Raw genomic sequence first — 27,084 nt, forward strand, 5'->3', positions numbered from 1 at the left:
AATTTGATAGGCTTAGTGGCCAACGCAGATTTAAAAGCAACTCGATATCTTTTCTCACTTGTAACATTCCGGTCTCTTCCATCAAGTACATGAAATAACATTGTTATTTAACCGGACCTTCTCCAATTCAGAATGTATCTTGATACGGTAACTCTTAGACTAGTAATTTAATAACTTCACTGCACAGGCGTTCAAAATAGGCCGATTCATATCGTTAATCAATCTAAATGAGTTGAAACATCGAATAAACTTTTAACAACTGGCCAACCTCAAGCAAATCAAAAGAAAATAAATGTTGTAAAAATTACAAATAACCAAATTCAAGGGTCATCTACCTACCTTCATATGCAAATAGTTCAAGGCAATACAATTGACTAAGTACATTACCTTTTGTTACGCACAGCACAAAATTTACACAAAACTTTAAAAATTAATGCTAAGTACAAGTGTACTCGCTGAAGGAAAATGCAAAAGGCGCTACATTTTGCTGTATGAACCGCGTGAAACCGGATAATGTCAAACAGTTTGATAGCAAGTGTAGATTGTGGTTTATGCGCCATATTTTATGGTTATTATATCGGTTTTCATTCATCATAGCTTCCTCGTCGGCATTTCTGGATAGTGGTTCTACACGGCAATGTAAAGGCTGAAAGTTGCTGGAAGTTGTAATTATTCGCCGGTTAAAAGAAGCTTATATTTTCTGGAAATTAACGGAAAACTACGATATATTCGCAATATTGTTTTTAAACTTTTTGGGGGTGTTTATCTGTATGTAATTGTCTTGTGACCCTGCGCGTGCTTAAAACCGTGGAAAAAGGGTTTAGGTGTAGAGAGAGTCGACGCGCTATCTTGCTTGAACACAACTTGAACGATATCCGCAAAAGAAAATTGCCTGCAACATTACAAGCCCTTGTAGCAACTGAGTTGGAAGCGAGTAAATAACTTTCGGATTATGCATGATTTGTGTGAGCATTGCGCAAGAACCCTAATCACATATAGTTCAGTACATAACATAGAGTGAGGTCTGCCGTTTGTGGCTGTTTAGGGTTTAGGCAATGGAAATATCTCCTCTGAGGTGGCAAAGTCGACAAATTCAGCAGTAGGGGTTTTCTTAATTAAATCTTACACAAATATTCAAGAACGTTCGTGCCGTGTATATTTATTTTTAACGGATGTCTTCGACAAATTGGGAGAATTCCATTAAAACTAACTGAAAATGGGATAGAAGCGGCTGGGTTAAACCAGAAAGGGGTTAGAATGGAGTAATTCAACAATCGAATCACGTGGCCTATGGAAATATTCTACATCCGACCAGACGACACCATCAACATCAATCACCTTTGCAGATCCCGTAATTTGTCAAGGGATCTGTGTCATAAATGCGCATTTTGCAAATATATTACTGTTAGTTTTAAAAATGTAGCTTTAAAGTCCTGAGTCTAATACAAATTGTTTTTAACCTCGAGCAGTAAAGCTTCTGAACCTACACGAAAATTCCATCCTCAATAAGCATCGATATTCTAACTTTAAGATTTAAAACAGCTTGGAAAGTTTCCGAAATCTCATGTAAATCCTTCGTTCCGGAGCCTTGGAAACTATTACTCATTTACATGTATACATTGTTGTGCAATTTTATATATACTGTGCTTCACTCTGCCGCAGATAAAGTTCAGCAAAGCTTGGAGCCTCTCGAAAAAATTCTCAGAGCTATGGGATTACCCGAACATCCGTCTCTTTTCAAACATACCGACTTCGATTGGCTTTTCACTATCGCTAAAGCTCGCCGACTGCTGGGCGTAAGCTTACTGTATGGATTTAATGTCGCGGACGACGTGAGAAACTCATCCAAGAATAAAATTGTGGTTAGTACAACATTTTTCAAACAACATCAATTACGTTCCTAAAATATTTCTCTTATTTTAGATTGAACAGACGGCACCCGGATTTGGAGAACGTTATTTACTACGTCCTGAAAAATTTTCAAACGAAATAGAACATTACAAACTCCATATTCAGGCAATGCTTAAGGAATACACAACAACTTTCGACGATAGTTTTGCGGATAATGTTATATCATTTTCAAAAGAAGTTGCAAAGGTATTTTTAACGTTTATCCTGCCGTATTTTACACATTCGTGTATCGACTGACTAAATAAAAGGGCCTAGAGAATAGGCCTTGAGGGGCACACTTTAAAACTTGCATTTACAACGCTAAGCATACAAGCCAAATTGTTAACAATACCATTGAATAAGCACCTACAATTTGGCCGAAAGCTTAAAAGGCGCCAGAGAACGATCTTATTCGGGGGTTTTCGCCGTTTTTTTTCTTTCTTCCAAATCGCGGAAGAACGTCTACGTATACGCGTAATTAACATTCTTTTTAAACAAAATTCTATTAACTTCAAGGGATGATAAAAACATCTCCCCGGGGTAGATTGGCGAGTGTTTACATATAAAGGTTCAGTTTAATATCTTTATAAATAAAAAAGTTAGCATTGCACATGCGTTAAACCAAATGTTTAACACTGCGCATGCGCAAAACGAAAAATGTCTGTATGCATGGAATCCTTGGACCAAGCCCTTTCAAATGAGCCCCATATCGCCCAAATCGGTTCAGTCATACGTATGTCACGGACAGACGGATAGACGGCAAAGTGCAGCCAATAGTGATTTTTCACTTTAAGGAAAATACGCTAAAAAAGTCCTTCAGGTCGTGAAAGTGAGAGTCGTATCGTTTTGAGGAATAAATGTACCCCCAAGAGTAAGCAATTGAGAAGATTGGTAGCACAGGGTTTCAGCCAGCGACCGGGCGTGCACTTCGCGTCGGTGGCCAGAATCGGAACTATTAGAACTGCATCGCCGCTCAACTCGATTTTAGGGTAAAACAACTAGACATCACGCGTGCCTATCTCAACGAAAGTTTGAAGAAAAAACATCTTTCACGAATCCTAGGAGTAGTTGAAACCGAAGATCGAAATGAGATCGGAAAGCAACCGCGCAAAATGCGTGAAGATTTCGAAGAGAGAGATAAAGTTTGTCGGTTAAACAAGTCACTGTACGCACTGAAACACGCAGGATAAAGTTGGTACTTTAAGCTTGATGATGCTTTAAGATCGTTTGGTGCTACTTCCACCAAGGGTGATCCTTTATCGCATTGGATCAGGATCCGCATCGACCTTAATTGCTATTTATGTTGGTGATCGTATTATTGCATCTAGGAATCGAGTGGGAATTTTTAAGACAAACAATGCGTCCTTTTTGTGGTTTTCGAAGAGGTTCGAAATGCTTCGAACGCACAGGATATGCTGATGCGTCCTTCTCCCTCATGGGATAAAGGTACAGATAAATTACAATGTCGTTACAGAGGCCGTTTTGAAAATATAAGATGAGGCGTGTTTCAGATGCGTAACTAAGTTCGGGAACGCTAGAGAAACTCAAATCTCGACTACGATATTCTGCCCATAAAGATGTAATTCATTTTTTTAGGTGGTCGAATGTTTGTCGTAAAGGAGAGGAACAAGATTCGATGTGGGATGAGGGAGGTTGATATTTTGGGAGTGCGGTAGAGTGTCACATCGATCCCGCATGTGGGAACAGTAAAAGAGTGTGCATAGAATTAACGATTCGCCCTGGTTTTTTGAACCACGTTTTTCAAAATACCTACCCCAGAATAGCGACCCCGAGATGAAGGTGCAAAAACACTCCGCTTTGATATCTCCAGGTTTCTAACGTGACACTAAGGAATCTCGGTATTTGAAGTAGACAATGAGAACAAATTTACAAAATCGGAAAAGACATACCCAAGAGCCGTTTATTCCATACTCCTGTATCTTATTGTTGCTAAGAAAGAAAGTTAAAGGGCGAACGCGAATTCTGGAACCGTTGGGGTCGTGAACCCACAGTTTCTTTGAAAGAATATTTGTTTTTGTCCCCTCTACTACCCAATTTTTTTGACATTCCTACTTGGGATACCCTGTAGATGAAGGGTTGAAATACTCAAGGTGTTCAAATGTGGGGTGCGCTTTAGAATCGAGTCGAAGATCGTTCGCGAGGTGTAAAAGATCTTCTACTCGTACTGTATGTGCTGATTTTTTAGCGCATTTTTTAGAATTAAAAAAAATATACTATTGTTTGTGTTTTGTCCGTCCGGACCCACTTCTGCGGTTTTGAACTCCTTTTAAGGGAATGTTCTTAGAGACCTGGAATTGTTTCCAATACGTAGCTTAGATCTAGTTATGCCAGACCGTCAGAAAATTCCGTGGAGGGGCTGGGGGTCTCATGAATTAATTATTTCTCAAAATGCTGTTTTTGAAAGAACTTTTTAGACTTATTGGACGAGGAGGTAGTCTGACTAGTTACTGTCCATTTGTTTTTACCGAACCTATAACACTAGGGACACCGATGCGTCCCCAGAGTTGGGTGTCCGTCTGGTGTCTCTGCCCCGCGACCAGACCGAACACGGCTGGTGGCCAAGGATTGTCGCTGAGTATCAACAAGTTCTGGTCACGGCAGCAGAGCGCAGCCAGAGATTTTTTATTCCACCCGTGGTGTTCGCTCTAGTCGCGGAGCAGACACACCGGTCGGACACCAAACTTTGGCGACGCCACCGGTGTCCCTAGTGATGTAACAGGCTCCGTAAGAACAAATGGGCAGGCACACCAGCGACAACCACCGGTGGCGTCACCAGGTGCCCTCGTCCAATAAAGCACTTAGTGGTACCAAGCAAAATTTTTGAAAATGTGTGGGGGGCGGGGGGGTTAACACACGCTCTATCCATCATGGTATTCTAATGAAAGATCTCATCAAAATGAATTGGTTTGTACAAAGTATAACTTTCCTGCACAACTACTTTTCGAGATCGGTAGATGGCCGGGGGTGGGGGTAGAAATTAATTTTATTTCTCATGGTATTCAACAAACGGTACTTTTCTACCAACTACCGCTCTTCTTTCTGACTCCTTATCAAAAGAGGGGGTTTGGGGAGAACTAGTGTTATCTTTCATGGTACTCTAATGGTCTAAAGGTCTCAACAAGAGGAATTAATTTCCATCAACCATACTCCTTCTCCTCGACCTCCTAGCGTAATCGGATATAAATGATTCCTTATCAGATTGTCGGAAGAGGGTAGGTCTGGAAGAAATTATCTCTTGATGACGTCGAAACTTTAAGAACGAATATCTCGAAAAGAGTTTGTCGGACGAAAGTAGGTTACTCTCAAAGGGCAAACTGAAGAAATGCAATATTTCGGTGCATTTCTGGGTTTGATTCTTCTTGCATTACATAGCATCTACCAAGAAAGAAAATATCGATAAATATAGCGGGCTACTACCTTATAACGCAACCATTTACTAAACTATTTCGGTTTTTAAAAAATGCGCTTTATCTGCACAAGAGCTGTGCACAATTTATACTTGTTAAAAAGGGAGACGTGAATAGCTGAATCCTTGTAAGAAGAAAGTGAAAGGGCGTATGTGTTCGCTTTCTACGAAATCGTAGAAAAACCTGAATGTTTTGGGTACTTTACGGGTAGAATCACATCTAGTATACATGGCGATACTGTTTATAGGCACACTTTCATGCTCATATTATGGGCCTAAATGCCAAAATGACGCTTAAAAACGTCAAAAAAGCAAAGTTTTTCGTTCTTTCTTTTTCTTTCTGGCCTGTTGTGGGCGTCCAATATTTATTTCTATGGTAAAGTTAACATTTAAGTATGTGGGGACCTTCTGCAGGGCCATATGCCTAGGGCCTAATTACCAATATGGCGCCTGGAAAATCCAAAAACCGTGAAAAAGTCGTTCTTTTTGCCATATTTTTAGTACACTGACCACTCATTCCCTATTTCTGTGGCCCGGAGCAGCGAAAAGACAATAAAACTATATTTAGTTTAAACAATTTTCTAATTTCTTTATATGAAAACATTCTTCCTATGTTTTCTTTGATTTTTTAATTAAAACGTAACTCTGCAAACTATCAAACCTTACGAACTTAACGAACGTTACAGTTAAACTTTTTAAAACATTGTGACTACCTCTCTATGACTTTCAAGGCCATGTAAACTAAAGTTACTTTCGCTGCCATTGTTGTAGCAATTTCCCCTATAACCGCTGCTCTGAGTGCATGGAAGGGGTTCTCCATCTTCGTCAATTGTTCGCAGAGTCTTGTTTTGCAGCCCCAAGACACGAAGAGGAAGCACGCACACGAGATGGATTCAAGTGGCATCAACACTGACTTCATTGCATTATCCTGGATTCACCATCCACACTCCGTTACAGAAGGAAGGCGGCGTCAAAGCGTCGTTTCCTCCAAGCAGCAGGGTTAAAAAAAGGAAATCGCTTTCCGATACCATGGTAATTGCATCGCTCTGGCATTAATGCCATTTGTACCGCCTCTTACAGATTTTAAGTAACTTCTTAACTTCAGTGCAACGTGAACAAGCTGGGAAAAAAGGGAGTATGGTGGCTGATAAGTTACAAACGCAGCATCATTTCCATAAAGATTTTCATTTTGCATAATATTACTGTTCAATATTCTAAACAACTGCCAAGAGTTACGCTTTGATTAAAAAAATCAACGAAAATTTGGTAAGCATGTTTTTCATATATTTTTACTTAACCAATGACCTGAAATTACGCCACCAAACCAACTTCTGCCTCTTGGTTCCATAGCTAACGTTTATAGGAAACGGGTCCCAACGTCCGCATTTAAGCCCTTCAGGTGTGTAACATCCGAATGGTTAGTCGCAATTCGCATATTATTGCTCTGGACCACCGAAATGGGAAATGAGTGACCAGTGTAGTAAAAATGAGGAAAAAGAACGACTTTTTCACTTATGTAATTAAGATTTTACGAAATTTTTTGAAAAAGATATTCTTTCACAAATAGGCAGATTCATTATTTTCAATGTTTGAACAATAAAAATAAGGTACGTGATAAGAAAAAATAATTCAAAAATTGATACAGATTGCTGCTTAATGTTCTAGTTTTTAGTGGTTTTTTGAATGGAGTTCAATTACTGGTTGGATTACACCCACTCACTTTAATTGTTTATTATTTACAAACGGTTGAAAATAGGCATTTGTTGTCGTGGACCTTCTTGTGTAAAATTTTGTCCTCTACAATTTATCTTCTATAAAGTTTTCCGCCGTTTTCAATGAAATGTGCGCGATCCTGATTTCACTAAGAAAACACCATAAAACTCCAGTACCGGAAATGTGATGGGCCAAGACCAAACTTGTTTCTTTCTTATATTGTCTCGATCAGAATATTGCTTCCCAATTTAACCAATTTTATTTTCATACATTTTGCACGGTGAAACCCAAAATATCCCGAAGGGGCGTGCTAGTCTGAAACGCAAATATGGAGTTGAACAATCCCGGTGAATTTTGCAAGTTTTTTTAAACAACTATTTCATAACGGAACAAGCGTGTCTGTGGTCATTAACATGAATCTATATAGCATTTTAATTGCATTTTACAAGCGCAGGTTTGGAATTCAGTTGTAAAATCGAAAAGCTTCTTGCTCCGCTTCAGGGTGCTTATCCGCGTACCAATTATACACTGTAAAATTATTAGCTGTTTCATGTGAAACATCGTTGGATAAAAGCGCCTTGAATAAATAATCACTGTTGGAAAAAGTTTTACACTATTGACATTATCCCAATTTTCCAGCACAGTTTCTGTTCAATTTAATGAGTAATATCAGATAAAAATCCCTATTTCGTACAACAATAATTATTGCAATTAATTATACATCCATGATATCAAAACACGAAATACACTGTTAATTAATATTGTACAATATTGCTATCGAAGCAATTTATTTGTAACGTGGGATAAAAATGAGTCAATTTAATATCAGAAGTTATTGAGTCTATTCAATTCGTGACTGCTCCCTTATTAAAGGTATAATTAATCGTACTACGATAACTCCCATACGCTCTGTTAACAGAGGAATTAGAATACAAAACTAGAGCGTAATATGCAAAACACGTACTCTGTAAATCACCAGTCAACATATAAATATAAGGGTGGGTGGTTGAATGGATAGTAAATCAGGATTTTGTGCAGGTTATGACCCCGACAGAGATTCGCCGAAGTCCCGGCTACCTTTTTCATGAGGTCACACTCGTTGAACTCGCTAACGGACCAGGCTTTGATAACCATACGTGGAGGACAGTAAGGGCTTCTTATAAGACCGGTATTTTCAATTTAAAGAAAGAACCGATATCTTACCTACGTTTAAACTGAAATTGAACATAATTTTACTTTGCAGATGAACTGGACCAGATACTTAGACGTAGTGTTCCAAGACACAAACGTCGTTTTATTACCACATAATGATACCGTAATACTTTTTGATTTACCGTATATGGAAAAAGTAGCAAGGCTTATTAAAAATACGAGCCCAAACATTTTACGTGAGTATGAAATTAAGTTAAGAGCAACGTCACTCTGTAAAACGTTTCAGTAAACTTTCTCTGGTGGAGCGTATTTTCGAGACTTGCGCCTACGATATCTGAAAAATACAGCGCACTCAATTTTCAATTTACCCAGAAAATTCTGGGCGTCCAGATGAGAGCACCCAAATGGAAAACGTGCGTCACCAGCGTCAACGCACATTTTGGGCTTGCGTTGAGTTATTTGTACGTACGCTCACAACCTGATAGATCCTACATTCAAAAGGTAAGTACAATAATTTGCTTTTATTTGAGTGTGATATCCACGACCTATACAACCGGCCTTTGGATGGCGCTTATAGTGCCCACCTGTATGCCCTGCTCTATGACTTCCTATTTTTGTTTCTCCCCATAACCAACTTGGCATTTATTCGTTGTGCCCCTTTTGGTCGGACGGTAGGCAAATTTTATTACACCCTCTTTGGTTCTAGAATGCTTAATGTTAAGTACATTTAGCACCTCTATGGAATTAAACGCCGAAACTGAATCGTGATTATTGGTACGGTGGTGTTGGAATAAAAAACGGCCGCTTGGAATGAAAGTTATAAACAACGCACGTTCTGCTTCAAGTGCAAAGTGCACTAACTGCCTAACCATTACACCATCACCAGGTCGTGGAAAATCATGGAAACCTTCTGGAATTCTTAGTTCAGTAATTTTTGACAATTTTTGTGAAACCTTCTTTGATTATATTCCGAGCATATAATATACTCAAAACCTTATCTAAAGCGGACCTTCGACAAACACCTGTTTACAAAAATTAATTCATTTCTTAGAGATAACGCAACTCTTATCTAGGACCGGAGAAAAACATGAGATAAACTTTTCAAATGTGACACAAATAAAATTTCGTAAATTCTTAACAATTCTTTACACAACATTATTCTCCTCCTAAATTGAACACAACATCCAAAAAAATGTAATACATCCCCTTAAAATAAACACAAATCCGTTGAGATTTTTGGTCTATTTAACACGAACTTAAACGAACACACCCATAACTGACGACAACACAATTTCCCAACAACCTATCGGTGGATCTTGGACGTCCGCAGCAGTCAGGTGGGTTCTACGAATATTTTCATTCCGTTTTTTCTAACGTTCTTCCATTTTTGCATTCCTTCCCTCCATCTAACTTAACCCATAGCTTCTCTGGGGAACTTTCAAACATTTCACCATAATCCGGTGATTTCTCAGTTACTCTTTCCTCAATACGTTCAGTTCATGCCCGTTATTTTAATAATAAATCATTTTCCAATTTTCAGACTCTTGGCTCTGCCTTATCCTTTCCAACGTAAAAACGTAAACAAACCTTTCTTTTTTTAGCTTCGTTACGCAGTTGAGTTCTGGTTTTGGGAATACCGAAATAAAGCAATTGGGTACTTTAATCTTCTGCTCCTTCTGAACTTGAACTTCTTCTTTCTCTTGCATTTCAACTTGCTTATAAACTGCAATCGTTTTCTCCTGTTCCATTTCTTCATGACACCGTTGTACTTCAACTTCCTTAACTTCTAACTGAACTGTTTGACACCGTCTGGATGAGCTTCGTATGTCTTCTTTGATTTCCGATAATTTTTTTTTTGACAATGACAAAAATTTATTCGGAAACACATATTAAAACAAAATCCATGTAAGAAAGAAAGGCGCACAAAGCTTATTTGGACATATTACCTCGCACGCAGACGGGCGTCACTTAAAATTACTTACAGTTTTCTTAATCGCAGCACAGATTAGTGGCATGCAATCAGACTCGGAAACGGTACACCTGGATAACTCCAGGTGATAGCCGAAGCCGAGTATATTCTAGTCAAGCAAAGATTTAGAAACCAAATAAAAGACTGTAGAGCTTTTACAGGGCCCGATGTCAACAGTGACCCTAATTTAGTGACTGAAAATGAAAACTGGTCACAAATGGGATTTAGAGATGTTAAGATCTAAGGAAGTGAGAGTGACCTGTAGCAAATAGTCAAATATATCTGTGATCACAAGAATAGAGGAAAGATGACTGAACTTGAAAACTAGTAAACTGGATAACAGAGGAAAGGAAGGAAGTTGAAACAAAACCATACAGAGGAAGGTGAAGGAAAGTACAGCGTAATAAGGAATTAAATAAACAGGCAAAGAAAAAGTATTTGGAAGACCGTTTTAAGGAAGTGGATATGTCAATTAAGGAGAGAAAATTCGAGAAGGCAAGTAGGACAAAATGCAATGCCTGGAAAGAAAATGGGAAGTGGGCGATACATTTTGAGGAACGAATTTGATCAAGGAACTAATCAAAGCGGCAGGGGATAAAGTGCATGATGAACTGCTCCACAGGAGAACTACCGTCGGATTGTAGGAAATGCATCACGATACCTAGAAGATATTTTGACTGATGATCAGTTAGGGTTTAGGAAGGGGAGAGGTACGAGAGAAGCTATGTTGGTCTTTCATAGGCTTTATAGATCTTGAAAAGGCATTTGAGAAGGTAGGATGTAGGATATTGGTATAAAGTTAAAAGATCAAAGGGTAATTGAAAGACTGTAGGAAATATCAAGTTGAGCTCGAGACCAAACAAGGAGTTACGCATGGATGCTCACTCTGGCCCCCTTTGTTCAATGGTTACGATCAAAGGATGCAGGGAGAATGAAAGACAGAGAACGTGTGAAGATCCAAGATAAAGAATTCTGCACTTTGCACATGATGTTTGTTGTAGATGGCTTAGATAATGGTCACTATAAATGTCTGACTATTAGCATATAATCTATGGATCCTTCACTTCCCTAGTGTACTGATGAATGTTTGTGGAATCTGTTGGTTATAACCAGAGACTTGCTATAACTAGACTGCGCTTAACGTATCTAAGGTGTTGTCGACACAGTATGCAACACACAATGCACCGCGGGGCAAAAATCTCTGAGATGATATGCAATACATTATATTGCAATAAGCTGTTATTTTAGATGTTCCGTTCATTAATCATTCTCGTGATTAGCTCGAATTAGTGAACAGATAAATTTCTGTTGAGAATAAACCAATAAACTTAGGTTAACTTGTGCGTATCAACATGTACTCTGTCGATACATTTTTAAATAATATGCTGATTTTCAACGGATAAAAGTTTAAAGGGCCAATGGATCAGATCCATTCGAAGAGAAAAATTTACTCCCACCATAGTGCATTTGCGGGGAATGAAGCCGATTTTAGAAAGGTACCTACGAAGGTGTTAAACAATAATGCAATACCGAGCGTTTTCGACTTTCCCATTCACTTAAAATAACGTAGAACTATTCGACATCCTTTACCAGCAAGACAACGGCAATTTGCCTATTAGGTATAGACGTAAATAAGTACTTAGGTACTGGTACTGAGTATATTTCAGGTTTTCTACAAAAAAAAATAGCTAAGTCTGTTAAATGTTCCATATGTGCAGATGCGATATTCGCATCAGAGAGTCATTCAAAGCTTTTAACTAGAAAAAATCGTGGAGGATTGTTGTACGTATCAAGCGATGTATTAAAAATTTTCCAAATTGCTGAAAATGTGTTCAGGTTTTTCATTCAATCCACACCACACCGCGTTGTAAACAAAATGGTTATCAGCAGTCTAAGAAAAATAAATAACAGTTACAGCCCATTTGGGTTTTTGAATAGGCATATATTGAATCAAAATCCGCTACATAATCATATCTTACTACCTACATCTTTAGTTTTAAGAGTATATTTTTCCATACGTGTTCACCACCAAAATACACATATAAATCAAATTAGGACTAGAGTAAGGCAGTTATATACCAATTTAGTTCAAATAAAATACCAATAAATTCGATTAAAACAGTTAACAGCTATATGTTATCTTTTTTTGCTACTAAAATTTAGAATAAACATGGCTAAAGCAAGCTGNCCGCGATGAACCGTTGGTTGCCTATCCTATCTTGACAACAGGCGTTTATAGTAAAATCTACGTTACGCGCCGTCTAGTTATAACAAGTCTCTGGTTATAACTAAAACCGATGGCATCTGAAATCCACGCGACTCTTCGTGACACCCCACTATTTAAATCTCCCAGTATTATAAGTCTCACTTTCACGTTTTCGATTGCTCCTGACCATTCTTCCCAACATTTGACTGTAGATAGGTACATGTCCGTTTTTCAGCCCCATTTCCCCTCTGCCTTTCTTCTTGGTTTCGCATATTCCAAGTAGATTTAGTGTGTTGTTCTTAAATTCTGGTACACGTTCATTTTCCTTTCCGTTAATGTATGTTCCAAATTTTTTTTTAGTTTGTAGCTATTGCATTTCTATTTCTTTGTGTTATTCTTTTCATTTCGGCGTTTGGTAGCAAGTGTCATCTTCATTATCCCACAAGAACGTTTTCCGCTCAGTTCTTTTCTATATTTCCCATGCTTACTGTCCTTTTTGAAGTGTCTTCTAGAGGTGGTCGCTGCACCAGCTCGAAAATTCTTGACCATTTTAAATATTTACGTTTTGACGTTATGGTTTTGCACCTTTATAAATAAATAATGGTCTTATTTCAATTCAAAATCAAATTTTCTATTAGGATATGTTAATGAAGGATCTGTAATAAAAAAATTCGTTAAGCCGCTTGTGAGCAAGAGGCGAAGAGTTCACTTTCAAATTTGTTTTTTAGATTTTAATAGCCCATATGTACATTTCATGCCCGACATGAAATAATTTTTAATTTCTGATTGAATGACACCAATACCAAGTCTGTAAGTGGTGTAGTTCCGGAGCCTTTGTGACAGGCAGACAGACAAATTAAAGCTTTTAAAAGTGCACTTTTTAGTTTTAGTGCGCTAAAAAGGATAATAGACACGTGAGCTTTATCGAAAAGTAACTGAAATTTCCTAGTGCTATTACTTAGACGATGCGATTTAGCATCAAAAACACCTATACTGACCCAATTTGAAATTGGGACGACGTACACCAAAGGTAAACGACAAATAATGCTCGTTTCTCAAATGGCTTCGACACTGTTGCGTTCTTTTTGGTCGGTTTGTTTAATTGAACTAGAATTCACGAAAATCAAACGATGTGGAGAATGTTAGTCAACTGTGGAATTTTTTTTTATATATACAGACCTGCAAACCAGAGGCAACTTTCCCGCTTTTAAACTTCGCCTATTTTTAAATGTTGATTTTCGACGGAAATTTTGTGAACATCGAGAGTTGTAACAATAAATTTTACATTAAACTCGACGTTTTTCAAGTACCGAGTATCGACATAATTGTAACATGAACTCACGGCTCGAAATTTCATAACTTCTTTACGTTGACCTCTAGAGAAGCAAAGAAAAGTTCTTTATCACCGACATAAATGCTATCGTTCGTTAGGAATCAACCAATCTGAGAATCCATCCCGGGAGACCTTTTTTCATACCCAAAATCATTATACGAGAACTTTGAAACGTGATATGAATTTACGTGTGATATGAGCATACAAACAGTTTAAATATTGAGTTACATAAAACGTGGCTGCCTATAACTATAAATTGCATCCGTACATTTCAGGTACTCCAAATGCTGCGAAATATTAAACACGCATTTGAGGGATCTTTAGATCAATCAAACTGGATGGACGTGGAAACCCGTAAAAAAATGTTATTAAAACTTCAGGCAATTAGGTCATTTGTCGGATACCCAGGGTGGATTATAAATTCCACACAACTAGATCATTACTACAGCAAGGTATACGTATCGGATAAAAACGTTATCGTTAAAACGTACTTTTCAGGTTCACGTTATCGACGGAAATCTCTTTGAAACGAATTTGAATCTCATGGATGCATCCGTCAGAAGAAACTTGGAAAATATACGCAAAGGTTCAAACCGCAACAGGTAACCCTCGATTATTTGAAACCCGCATTTTAAGCGATGCTTTCAGATGGGTTGCAACAGCCACGACCGTAAACGCATTTTATTCGGCTACTTTAAATTCAGTTAGTAGGTCAAGTATTTTTTTAACACATTACAACGTTCTTAACATAATCATTTTGCAGCATTTCCAGCAGGCATTTTAAAACCCCCCTTTTACGGAAACGGAATTGCGTAAGTAATTAATAGCTCTTTTGACTTTTTATTTCGTAACATACATCGAGTCCCATAGGTTTTGTCTTCTAAAGAGATATCGAGTTTAATGTACCGTTGGTTAAGTCAAAGAGATTCACGATTTACTAAGGTGCGAGAATGAGATAATTATTACTAAACAAATTTGATCATTATTCCCCATTATAAATGTGCTTTGAGTATTCGAAAATCGGAAGGATGCCTTGAGATCATCAGTGTTTCCACAGTAACAAATGAGCTTTTAAAGTCGTCCGCGTTTTTCGTGGTCGTAGGTAAATTACGCACTAATGTCGAAATCACGCATCCCTGATTTTTAAACTGACAGATTTGATTTAAACATTTCCTGATACTTTTACGCTGTGTTCTGGATACGTTTCCCCAACCGCCCCCTTATATAGCAATTTACTTTTCTTTAAGAAATAAGTATCGTACCTACTCCTGAAGTTGTGTAATCCATCCATGCAACCCCTTATGATTAAAATTACTGTCCTTGCTTAATCGCACCATAACAAAAAATTATAGCACCCTTTCCTTGATCTGATGTGACCTTGAAATTAACTAATATACACTTTTAAAGCTATTTAATAGCTTCGGAATAAAAAAATGGGTTTAAGATTTTGTTAATTAAAAAAAATTAGTTTATCGCATTTATAATAGTATAGGGGAATATTAAGAAGGCAAGCTCCTTATGTTTTTCGATTTTCGAACCCGAACACGTGCATTTTTTTTTCTATAGTGTGTCTCGTTACCCTATTGGTTTTGAGCTCATTTCTCCCACACTTTTCGGAAAAACCCATAAATGGTTTAAAATTTAATTTCAGCAGTGCCTTCTTCTATTAAAAGCAAGTCGATGCCTTACGAGACATATCAAAAGTCGGGTGGATTGCGCGCATGTGCAGAACTATCTTTCTTATTGGTGGTGTGATCTTTTTGAAATTTTAATGCTACTTCTTTCTAATCAAAGCAAAAGGTTAAACACATGAGAGAGGGAGGTAGAATTTCAAATGTGATTATTCAAAAACGGAGTATCCGAATAGGGTGTTGTAATACCCTTCATCGTAACACTTAACATGAAGTTTTTCAGTTTTTCGGGGAGAGCTTTGACCACCACCACTTGCTTGCAAACAAGTACGAATATCTTTAATATTTACGTATATTAGGTAAAATTGCTAAATCAAGAAATTAGGTCTTCTAACAATCTTCCTCATTCAAAATAAAATATCTATTCTACTCAGCTAGAAACTTCATTAATTAAATTTACTTAACGATACAAAACTTGCTTTTTCTAACTGAGTTAATACAACAAAAATTGCCCAATATTAACGGCCGAATTCATAATATGGATTTATTAATATCTAATTCGCAAAGAAAGACAGCTTCTCGCAGAACGGTCGAAAATAAAAACTATTATTTTTACCCACGCAATTGACGCCCTGATGGTCCCAAACCGAATACCATTCTGCTACCTCTCCGTGTAACAGGTGGTCGCTTTAGGCTTCTTAAACTTACACATTTGCCTGTATAGAAAATTTTATACTTGTACCGCTTCAGAAGGGAAGGGAACAGAACTAACATGCGAGAAAATAAAGCGCGTTAAGATGAGAACGAGTATTCAAGCAGATAAGAGTGTTGCCGGTTCTAAAAACCGTCGTGGCGGAGAATGAGAGACGGTGTTTCTGTCTTCACATGTATAAAAAGAGCGTGAATGCTTGGGATTCGTTGGAATCGTTCCATCATTCGAGCTCGACAAGTACATAGGTAAACAATTTTCTATGCAGACCTACGTTACGTAGGTCTACTGAACGTAACGATTTTTAGATCACGTAACACGAAATTCTTCGCCAAGCTTTCAAGGCCAATCATGCGTGTACGTCAATCGCATGAAGATTTGTTTTCAATTAAACGTTATGGGGGAGGGGGCGCTTTTTAAATTTGTGACGAAGTAAACTAATCAAAAGTGGCTGATTTATGCTAACTAAATTACTTAGCGGAGTCTACCGGCCGGCTGATATAATTTTCAACCGTGAATGGTGCAGGTGTTACCTCTTCAAGCGTAACCGAACAAATTCGTTTTTTAGTATTATGGGATTAAGGTGTTCTCATTTCAATAAATTGTTGCCAGGAAAGCGTTGAGGTCCAAGGTGCAAAACATTAATTGCGCTATATTTGGAGTGGCTAGCTACAAGTTGGTCAATCAAAACTGAGCATCTGTCTTGTGTATACATTAAACGGCAACCGATAAAAAGTTAAATAACCATTAATTCGTGACTGGATAGAAAAGGTTCGTTTGTATTGTAGACGGGGTTCGACCATCAAATTTTCTAAATTGCTGCTACTTTTCAAAAAGAGAAAACATCGATAAATGTTATTTTCAATTTTTTGCATTGTTACTTACAACTGAGCTAGGTATGGGATAATTATTTTATTACATAAAATTAATTGTTATAGTAAAATTTTGACCAGTGTCGTAGAAATAACTTTTATTTTGTACAAGAGGGATTTCTCCCTCTAAATGTAACTTGAAACGTGTCCCTACGCCTCTTTTAATTTTTTCACCACGTCCCAAAATGACGTCAATTAGTTAAATCTTTAACCATTAGCCAATCTGCTTCATTTAACCCACCGAATTGCGCGGGCGTTAGAGCGATCAATCAAAACCCACGGCTATTTTTAATTCTCACGAAGCTGCGTAATATTATTCTGCGTCATCCTGATTTAGCTGTTTTGACCACGTAAAACTTATTAAAATCGTATTACCGCTCGTCAGACTGACGCTAGTAATTTTCCCAGGCCATTAGCCGGTTACTATTAATTCGGAAACCATTAACCTTCAAATGTGAATAACAAAGAGGGAGTGATATAATGGAATAGATGTCGACGAGGCTCATCCGTCGATGAGCTTGAAAACTTCATGTGCTAATATCTCGAAAACGGAGTGTGGGGAGAGGGCACTCGCAAAAGGAAAATGATGGAGTACTAGAAGGTAGCAATATTTTCATACTACCTTTACTATAAAAATCGTCTTGCTTCAGGTTTTTCCCAACAATACTCTAAAAATGAATTTATTACACACATGTGGACCGCTCTGTATGTACTATGTACCTACAATTTGCAGAAATTTCAATAATTCTGATAATCTTTTAGACGAAACCCAAATTGAATATTGGGCACATGCGGAAATGGTGCGATAATTTATTTTTAAGGTGTGATGAAGCGAAATCGAAGTGTAGTAATTTCCGCCATAAAAAGGGGTTTACAAAAGAGTCCCTCTCCCTGTCGCATACCTGTCATGAATTTTTTCTATGAGGTAGGTATTGCACCCGTAAGTAGGTGCACGTCAGGTAACTGTTTCATTGCGCCGTATTACATCATCACATCCCGAAATGCGAAATAGATTTTCCGCCCTTCAAAAGGAGAAGCCGTTAATTAATCAATCAATTAATTATTCTAGGGTGTTCCCACGTTCAATTTCTGTTATCGTCACATATAGTGCAAGTGTATTGATGGCGTAGAAACTTGAAATGGATTTTCTTTCAAAGTGTTAATAATTGTTAATTGCACCTTATATGTAGCGCTGTGATTTCGCAGCAGTTTATGAGTAAATAATAATAAATAAGATCAAACAGTCATTCAAATAGAAAACTTGGTGTTTTATAACAAATTATTTGTGCATACAGCGGTATCTTGTTGCATTTTGCTAAACTAAGGGTGCAATTGATCCAGCAAAGAGAATGTATCCTACGAATTTGTATGGGTGTTCAATTATAGCAATGGTATTACTAGAAAGGTGCATATGTAATCAGCCCATAGTTTCGGGTCAGTGGCCCGTGTACGTCACGTTTACAACGTTGCGAGTTATCTCTAGTCTCTCTGAGTGGAAGTAACCAGAGGCGATTAAATGAACTTTTTAGTTTCTCAATTTCGGAAAAAGATCTTATAATGCTGAGGAATGGTTTTTCACCCAACTAAACTCAAAAAAATATACCCACATGGTAATAAAAAACGCCCTTACAGAAGGTTAATCAAATTCGTACACTTATAACATCCTAAAAGGGGAGGATACATCTTGTGCACACTACAGCCAAAATGATCTTTCATATCTGAAGGGCGATATACTAACAAAGTCTAAGTATCAAAGTATAGCAACCGTTCTGCGAGCGAATTCCCCCAAAAAGCATGTAATATTGCACAAAAATTATTAAAATTTAAAATGAAAGTAAGAAGCTTCTCTGACCGAAAAGGAACATTATTCGCTTTTAAAACGTGATTTTCCTTTTAAATAAGAAAGATCTCTCGCAGAACTGGGCAGTATTCGATTTTGTAAATACTTTTTAGTATTCAAATCCTTTAAAGTATTCAAATACTTTGTAATTAAATACTTTTATGGAAGCAGTATTTGTGATTGTAACTCAAATACTTTCACAAATATTTAGTATTCGAATACTTCGCAAAGTATTTGGATACTTCGTAAACTATTCGAATACTTCGCAAGATATTTGAATACTTTGAGAAGTATTCAAATACTTCGAATACTTAACATTCCTTTTTTACCAAAAAATCGACTACACCAAAATTTCTCGGGAAAACACTTTTTCTCATTAATTTTGGTGCGTAGAATCCAAAACAATTAGTACTTTTTCGATTAGACTTCTCAATCAAAAGTTATGGACTATAAACCAATTTCGAAAGAAAATTCAAAGAGCTGTAACTTTTGATCTAGTAGCCCAATCTTGGAACTGTTGGAAATTATGGATTCTACAGGCCACATTCTATATAAGAAAATTTGTTTTCCCGGTCGATCTGAGACAATTTTTTTTTCGAGCCCCAAAAAAAGGCAGTGTATAACCTTCCTTTTTTACCAAAAATCGACTACACCAAAATTTCCCGGGAAAACACTTCTTCTTATTATTTTTGGTGCGTAGAATCCAAAACAATTCGTACTTTTTCGATGAGACTTCTCAATCAAAAGTTATGGACTAGAAACCAATTTCGAAAGAAAATTCAAAGGGCAGTAACTTTTGAACTAGTAGCCCAATCTTGGAACTGTTTGAAATTATGGATTCTACAGGCCACATTCTAAAGGAACCAAAATTTCTCAGGAAAACAATTCTTCTTATTAATTTTGGTGCGTAGAATCCAAAACAATTCGTACTTTTTCGATTAGACTTCTCTATCAAAGGTTATGGACTAGAAACCAATTTCGAAAGAAAATTCAAAGGGCTGTAACTTTTGAACTAGTAGCCCAATCTTCAAACTGTTTGAAATTATGGATTCTACGGGCCAAATTCTATAAGATAATGTTTTTCCCGGTCGATCTCAGACAATTTTTTTCCGCCCTCAAAAAAACGCGGTAAGTACTTTTATGTTATTTAAAGTATTTGAATACTTTTCTATGTATCTGTATATAGAATTCGCTTGTGCTGGACGTAAAAGTATTTAGTATTCAAATACCTTTGATTTGTGTAAAGTATTTACTATTTAGTATTCAAATACTCTTTGAAAGTATTCTGCCCAGCTCTGATCTCTCGTGGTTTAAGAAACAGTTTCCGTAGTAGGTACATCAGGTTGCACTCACAGTGTCACTCTCAGTTTTCGAAGATATCTCGCTAAATGATTAGCTAAAATTTCTCAAAATGCAAAAAACAATCTAATCTAAATTAGAGAAAGCCGTCCTCTCGGATCTTTTTATATTTAGTGCATCGCCCAGAAAATGTAAATATTGTGTTGAAACCATTTTGCAAAATAATTATGGCGTGGACATCCAGTTTTTATTGAATTTTGTATTTAAACGAGACTAGGTTGAAATCGCTGTCTGATAAATTGCGTCCGTCGTACCTAAATGAATACATTATAATGAATAATCTAAAGTACCTACGTCGTCTTTCTCTTGAGGGAGGCAATTTATTTTCAAGAAATAATTAAAATTTAATTACAAATTAACTTATCTCTGCAAATGCTCATACTCCTGCGATATACGGTTTTCAGTTTAGCAACAGAATTCAGCAATCACGCATTATTCAATTTCATTTAATGTAGCCGCCCTCTACCAATTAACACGCGAACTTTCTCCGACGTACTCAAATTCAAATTATTGCTGAAACGTTATTTCACGATTTACGTGGTTTTAGCACTTGTATTTTTTACGAGTGATACACATGTTTAGCAGCTGAAAGTCGAATTATACAATTTCTAATTAACTTTATGAATTAATAAATCATTAAGCATTTTTTTTAATATCGAACGTGTCTTACCTGCATTAGATCTGCAATGTTGGTCCAACCCATTTTTTACAATCAAAAAAAAGTTGCTGGGGTAGTTTTCTGGGCAACGGTAATTAGAGGAATGTAAGCTAAGTACACCAACCAATAAAGGCATTTTAGACACCCTCCAGTCTTTGCAAACATTATTTCTTTATCGATTTTCTTGGCAAAAGTGTTGAAGTGGAAAAACTTAATCACAATACATCAACCTCTATATATTGTTGGGCGTCAGCACCTACAGTAATGGCGGGGGACTCTGTATGTTTAATTTCAATTATTTTTTACGTTAAATATGGTTATAAACTGAGATTAAATTCAAGTTTCGATCAAATTTTGTACTCAAACTATGCGTTCCGTTTCTTCTGCCTTATATAACGCACTTGATAAATTACTGTATACAACACTCATTATTCCCATCTCAGTGGAAGTTAGCTCGTGTTATCCCACTTCCGAAAACAAAAAACCCATCAGATTTCAAAGATTTACGACCCATTAATATATTGCTTACACTTTCAAAATTTTTTGAAAAAGTCCTCGATGCACAGATACGTAGCCACTTGACATCTAATGATTTAATTCCCGTTAACCAATCGGGTTTTAGACCTGGGAACAGTTGCACCACCGCTCTCTTGAACATAACCGACGATATCATTCGTGCAACCGATAAAGGCGAATTGACACTACTAGTACTGCTTGATTACAGCAAAGCATTCGATACTCTTGATCACAAACTGTTGCTAGCTATACTGAATTATATTAACTTTGATCAAGGGGCGGTGATGTTGATCAAAAATTATTTAAGTGACAAGTATCAGGCAGTTTCTTTAGGGGGAGAAGATTCCAATTTCCTATATAATGGCAGGGGAGTACCACAAGGGTCTGTGTTGGGCCCACTTCTATTTATGATTTATATTTCTAATTTTTCAAATGCAATTAAACACTGTAAATCCCATTTCTATGCTGCTGATACACAAATATATTTGTCATTCGCTGCAGACCAAGTCAACAATGCGTGTGATCTAATTAGTGAAGATCTGCAATTAATCAAGAACATCTCTGAAGAGCATAAATTGAATTTAAATGTATCAAAGACACAAGCAATACTCTTCGGTAGGGACCAGACTAGATTAAGAGCGTTATACCTTTTATTAATATAATTCTGAACTCCCAAAACATTTCGTTAAATGATTCGGTAAAAAATTTAGGAGTATACATGGGTTACAAACTTCGTTTAAGGAGCATGTCACTAAAATTCTTAATACCGCGTATAGTGTGTTAAAACTTATCTTTAGAAATCGGCACATGATGAACGTGAAACTAAGATCTCGTGTTTGCAATGCGTTAGTGCTATCAAAATTCAATTACTGTGATGCAGTTTATGGCCCGTGCTTGGACTCTATTGATGCCTCAAGAATCCAAAAGCTACAAAACGCGTGTTTACGATTAATTTTCGGTATCCGTAAATACAATAGGATTAGTCACACATTAGGAGCCTTAGATTGGTTAAATATGCGTAATCGACGTATGCAACATGCTGCCACACTGTTTCACCAAATTATTTTATGCAAAAGTCCACAGTACCTTTTCCAAAAAATATCGTTTCGGACAGATGTCCATACGTTAAATTTTAGATATAAAGGGATGTTAACGCCACCGACTCACAATACGGAGTATTTCAAAAGATCGTTCACTTACAACATAGCAAAAGTTTATAATCAGCTACCGGATATTCTGAAAAATATGTCAATAAGTTGCTTCAAACCGAAGTTGCTTTCGTTAATGAAAGGTGGCCTAGCAATCAATGGGTAAATAATGCAAAATAATGATTTGTTGGCGTAGTAAGAGCTAATGATTTTAAAGTACCTCTTCTTTATTTTTGTTTTTTTTTGTTTAGTTGAATACTTTTTTTTTCTCGTCTAGTAATACATGTAGTAATGGGGTTAAGTGGAAGAGCAGACTGTGGCATTGCCGCAGTGCTGAACTTCGCCCTTAATGTACTGCAATAGATGTTTGTTTTCTTTTTTTGGAACAATAAAGGCAATATTATTATTATTGTCGGTGTTTCTTGTGAGAACTCAGGTCTAGCCTGGTTAACTAATCGCACGGATTAAAATCAAGTAACGATTAGTGTCTGTGTCTGTGTCTGGTGAAGTTATGTAGGGTTATTGGAAATCTAGGGATAGTATGAAATTCATACTTACCAACATAGCTATTAATGGCCACAATAGTCAACGCTATCAGGAAAGAAGAAATCAAAACAAAAATATCATTATAATAATTTCTGTACTTTTATTAAATAGAGTTTATTGTGTAAGTGTTTCTTTGGCTTTGCGTTTATTATTATTATTAGTTGAATTCGAGGTCAATTTTATTTCGTATCAAAATTATTTTATGTTTGGTTTTGTTTATTTTGTTTTCGTAATTGTAAATTTAAATTACGTTTTAAAATTGTTTGCGAAGTTTTGTAAAAATAAAAAATTCCCTTTTCGCGGCATAAGCTAATTAGCTTCAAGATAAGCACGTGTTATCCGCGCCGAATGGAGCAGATGCTCGTTTTGACGACTCACTCATAAGGAGAATTGAAATTTGAAAAGAAAGGAAACCGCTTTCAATAGGAGAGGTACCTAGATATTAAACGAGGCCTGGACGTTGAAATAAATGTAGCCGTTTGTATTAGTGTTTGGCGTACTGCCGCATTTGGGCGTATTTGAGAAGACCGTCTGTCTTGTTTAATTGTAAAGTTGTGCAGAAGAAAGTTAAATAGTGTTTAAATAATTTTCGTTACGTCATAATAAAAGTGAACGTTAAGTGGAGTCGAGCGACACTGCCTTTTTTGGGACTCGAAAAAAAAAATTGTCTCAGATCGACCCGGAAAAAAACTCTTATAGAATGTGGCCTGTAGAATCCATAATTTCAAACAGTTCCAAGATTGGGCTACTAGTTCAAAAGTTACAGCCCTTTGAATTTTCTTTCGAAATTGGTTTCTAGTCCATAACTTTTGATAGAGAAGTCTAATCGAAAAAGTACGAATTGTTTTGAATTCTACGCACCAAAATTAATAAGAAAAAGTGTTTTCCCCAGAAATTTTGGTGTAGAGAAGTCTAATCGAAAAAGTACGAATTGTTTTGAATTCTACGCACCAAAATTAATAAGAAAAAGTGTTTTCCCCAGAAATTTTGGTGTAGTCGATTTTTGGTAAAAAAGGAAGGTTATACACTGCCAATTTTTTGAGGCCCGAAAAAAAATTGTCTCAGATCGGCCCGGGAAAAAGATTGTCTTATAGAATGTGGCCTGTAAAATACAATTGTTACACTTCTAAGGAGTAGGAAATAATCTAGTTAAGGTTCGAACTCGATACATGACCTAGGGAATGCAATATGTTAATTTCTATGACATATATTGAGCCCGCAGTATTTCCTGTTCCCGATTCACTCGAAGTCCTATAACTTTTGTTCCTGTGGAACCACCTTTCAGGAAATCAATAGCGTCCGTCCTTAATGTCCAAAGTACCCGTACACCAAGCCACCACAATCGGACACTTTTAAAAAGAATTATAGCGCACACGGACGTACGGACGGACCACAACACAAAACTGTAAAGGATCCTAATAATTGAAGTTTACAAAATGGAGCAATGTCTCATTAAATTTGTCCACAGAGGTCCGTGTTCCTTTACTTACGATCAGATAATAATAAAAATTTTCCATCATTTCCCACAAGAAGGGGTAAAATCAAAGAGTACCACTCTTTGGTAAAATGTTCACATCACTAGAAAGAGAAAACAATACGTTTTCCAGTGGTGTGTTACATGACCCATGTTGTCATTAAAAAAATTCAAAATGGCGACCACCCTACGGATTGGAGTGCAATGTCCCATTGACGTCCTCCAAAGTACAAATCTCGAACTGTTTCAGCAGGAGAGCCTTGTTCCATGACTTTATAGCAACTCTGTATATTAGAATAGATATCAAAGTGATAAAAAATGAAGTTTCCTAGTGAAATTAAGTGCGTTAGAACCACTTCCCCTATGCATACTAGATTTTCTATAAACTGTAGTTGAAAGCGATTCCCTACTCCGTTAATCCACACAAAACATTATTTCTAGCAATTTGCTTTTATTCGGAAAATGCTGGAGAATGGATTCGTGAGGGGTTGGGCCAGAAAATACTGAAAATTGGCGTCAAAAATTGCTACTAAAATTATAACGACTTAATCAGCAATATTATTCTTTTAAGTACAGTGCAAATACTAAAATTCACGATTAAATAAAGATCCGTGTAAATCTCGCACTTGCGTCGCTTATTAAACCTTATCAAGTTTTTCTTGAACGTCGCGACAAGAAGAGTCTGCGAAACGTGCTAACAAAAATCATTTGGAAGCGGAGTTCAAAAGGAAATCCTGTAAATTTCCCTTTTTTCCATTCCTCCCGCTTTAACTTTAAGTGGGACACGATTATGTATATTTTCAGGCTTGGAATTAAAAGTTGGAGGTCGCATAAGGAACTAGCTAACAATAATTAAAATGGAATTCCAGATTCGTCGTAGGAACTTGATTCAAATATTTCAAAATTAAACGCAACCAATTAGTAAATGTAGATTAATTTCCTATACATATTACATTATAAGAGCATTACAGTTAAATAAATCGGGAATTTTGCTTTAAAAGAATACATTAAGAAAGACGCTTAGGGGAAAACGCCGTGGTATATTAATAACTGAAAGAATTTCCTCGAGATTATTCGCATACATTTTTTAAATCCTCTTTTTGATTTATTCGTATCGATCTTGCAAAATTATACGTTTTATGTAATACGTTAAAGTTGCTTGAATGAAGTTCAGTTACATATTAATTTTAAAATTTGAACTGCAGAGCAATTGACTATGGATCCATCGGCGCAATAATGGGACACGAAATAACACACGGATTTGATGATCAAGGTATCGTTTCCAATTTTTGTTGGCGTAGCTTAACTAATTTTTCTCTATTAATTTAGGTCGACGTTATGATGAGCACGGAAATTTAAATCAGTGGTGGTCACTAACTACAATGCAACATTACCATAACAAAGTTAAATGCATTATCGAACAGTATAGCAATTATTCAATGCCAGAACTTGGACCAACTTTTCCTGTAAGTACAGTAAAACAATGAAAACGGAAACCCGTAACATTACGCTCTACTGAAACTAATACATTACAAGTCACATGGAAATATTTTAATTGCTATTTGAACCTTCTCATATTATAAACAGATTACTAGATCTTTCAAATTCTATCTTTCAGGGTGACGAGGTCAGGTCTAGTCACAGTTGGTTTTAAATTAATTGTAAACGCATAGAATGGTGGCCCTATTGAAGGCACCAATAACGTTGGTATAAGGAATGCAACACATTTGCCTCAAATCAAAGTTTACAATGACACTCGGAAAGAGCACAATAAGAGTTGTAATGCTATTTCAAATCCGATTTTGTGAACGAGCGCTACTTCCAAACTGCAAGTCCATAAAACGTTACAGTGCTATGCTGTAGTAAGTACCTAGTAGGTACGGTTATTATCTTGATATAGTAACAAATTTACCTTAACGCCTCAAATCAGGGAATTAGGGAAATATTGAACTTTGGTGACAATATGATGAGAATATTATGTTAAATATTAATTATTAGTGACATCGTTATTGATACAAAGTAATTATTCTACCTGCACATTTTCATGGCTTATACTAAACTCTCCCCTTCTTCCGTCGGTCACTAATTACTCCCCCCAACTTTTTACTTTCATTTGTGTCAGGTCTTCGTCCGCCGCTTCAATCGATTCCTTTTTGGGTCGACCTCTTTTCCTTTTCGATTCTTTCTTTAATTGATTGATTATTCCAGCCCTGTAAGCATGTTGGAATGGATGTGGTGTTCTAAGGACCGGTACCCCATTCCTTATGTATGCATCCACCAGCTTCTCCACCGTTTTCAGTGTTCCCATTTTTTGCCCCGAGTCTTTCAAAAGGATCTTGTACCTCGCTGAGCGATCATAGTTCAATTACCGTATTAAAGAGCCTGTGAACCTCCTTACGAACCTGTTCAAGGTCTGAGTTCCACTAAGGTGTTCTCTTCGTTCATCGAAAGGTCCTCATATGACGCTGTTATGGCGCCGCTTGCGAATGCCTACGCCTCTTTCACCTGTCCTGCTTTCCGACCGACTAAAAGGTGGTACATCCAAACCCTCTGACAGTTTCGCCCCCGGTTCCAGTCAGTGAATCGGCGATTCCGGAACCTACAGGGCCCGCAGCAAGTTTAGTTGAAAAAGAATGTGACC

General features: G+C 36.9%; 1 protein-coding gene across 2 annotated transcripts in view; it reads left to right on the top strand.

Annotated features, from left to right (window-relative positions):
• The window catches only part of LOC116166224 (neprilysin-4-like), a 95,270-nt gene that overhangs the window by 67,004 nt on the left and 1,182 nt on the right, over positions 1–27,084 (top strand). Inside the window, exons 5-15 of one of the 2 annotated variants that reach the window (XM_031481089.1) lie at positions 1,663–1,862; positions 1,924–2,097; positions 8,069–8,176; positions 8,274–8,418; positions 8,469–8,683; positions 13,966–14,142; positions 14,189–14,292; positions 14,339–14,397; positions 14,454–14,502; positions 25,649–25,716; positions 25,773–25,909. In XM_031481089.1, the coding sequence (XP_031336949.1) occupies positions 1,663–1,862; positions 1,924–2,097; positions 8,069–8,176; positions 8,274–8,418; positions 8,469–8,683; positions 13,966–14,142; positions 14,189–14,292; positions 14,339–14,397; positions 14,454–14,502; positions 25,649–25,716; positions 25,773–25,909 (1,436 nt within the window). The remainder of the gene's footprint in view (positions 1–1,662; positions 1,863–1,923; positions 2,098–8,068; positions 8,177–8,273; positions 8,419–8,468; positions 8,684–13,965; positions 14,143–14,188; positions 14,293–14,338; positions 14,398–14,453; positions 14,503–25,648; positions 25,717–25,772; positions 25,910–27,084) is intronic. The other variant, XM_031481090.1, reaches the window with a different exon arrangement.

Source organism: Photinus pyralis, unplaced genomic scaffold (assembly GCF_008802855.1).
Source record: "Photinus pyralis isolate 1611_PpyrPB1 unplaced genomic scaffold, Ppyr1.3 Ppyr1.4_LG3a, whole genome shotgun sequence".
In the NCBI taxonomy this organism is placed as follows: domain Eukaryota; kingdom Metazoa; phylum Arthropoda; class Insecta; order Coleoptera; family Lampyridae; genus Photinus; species Photinus pyralis.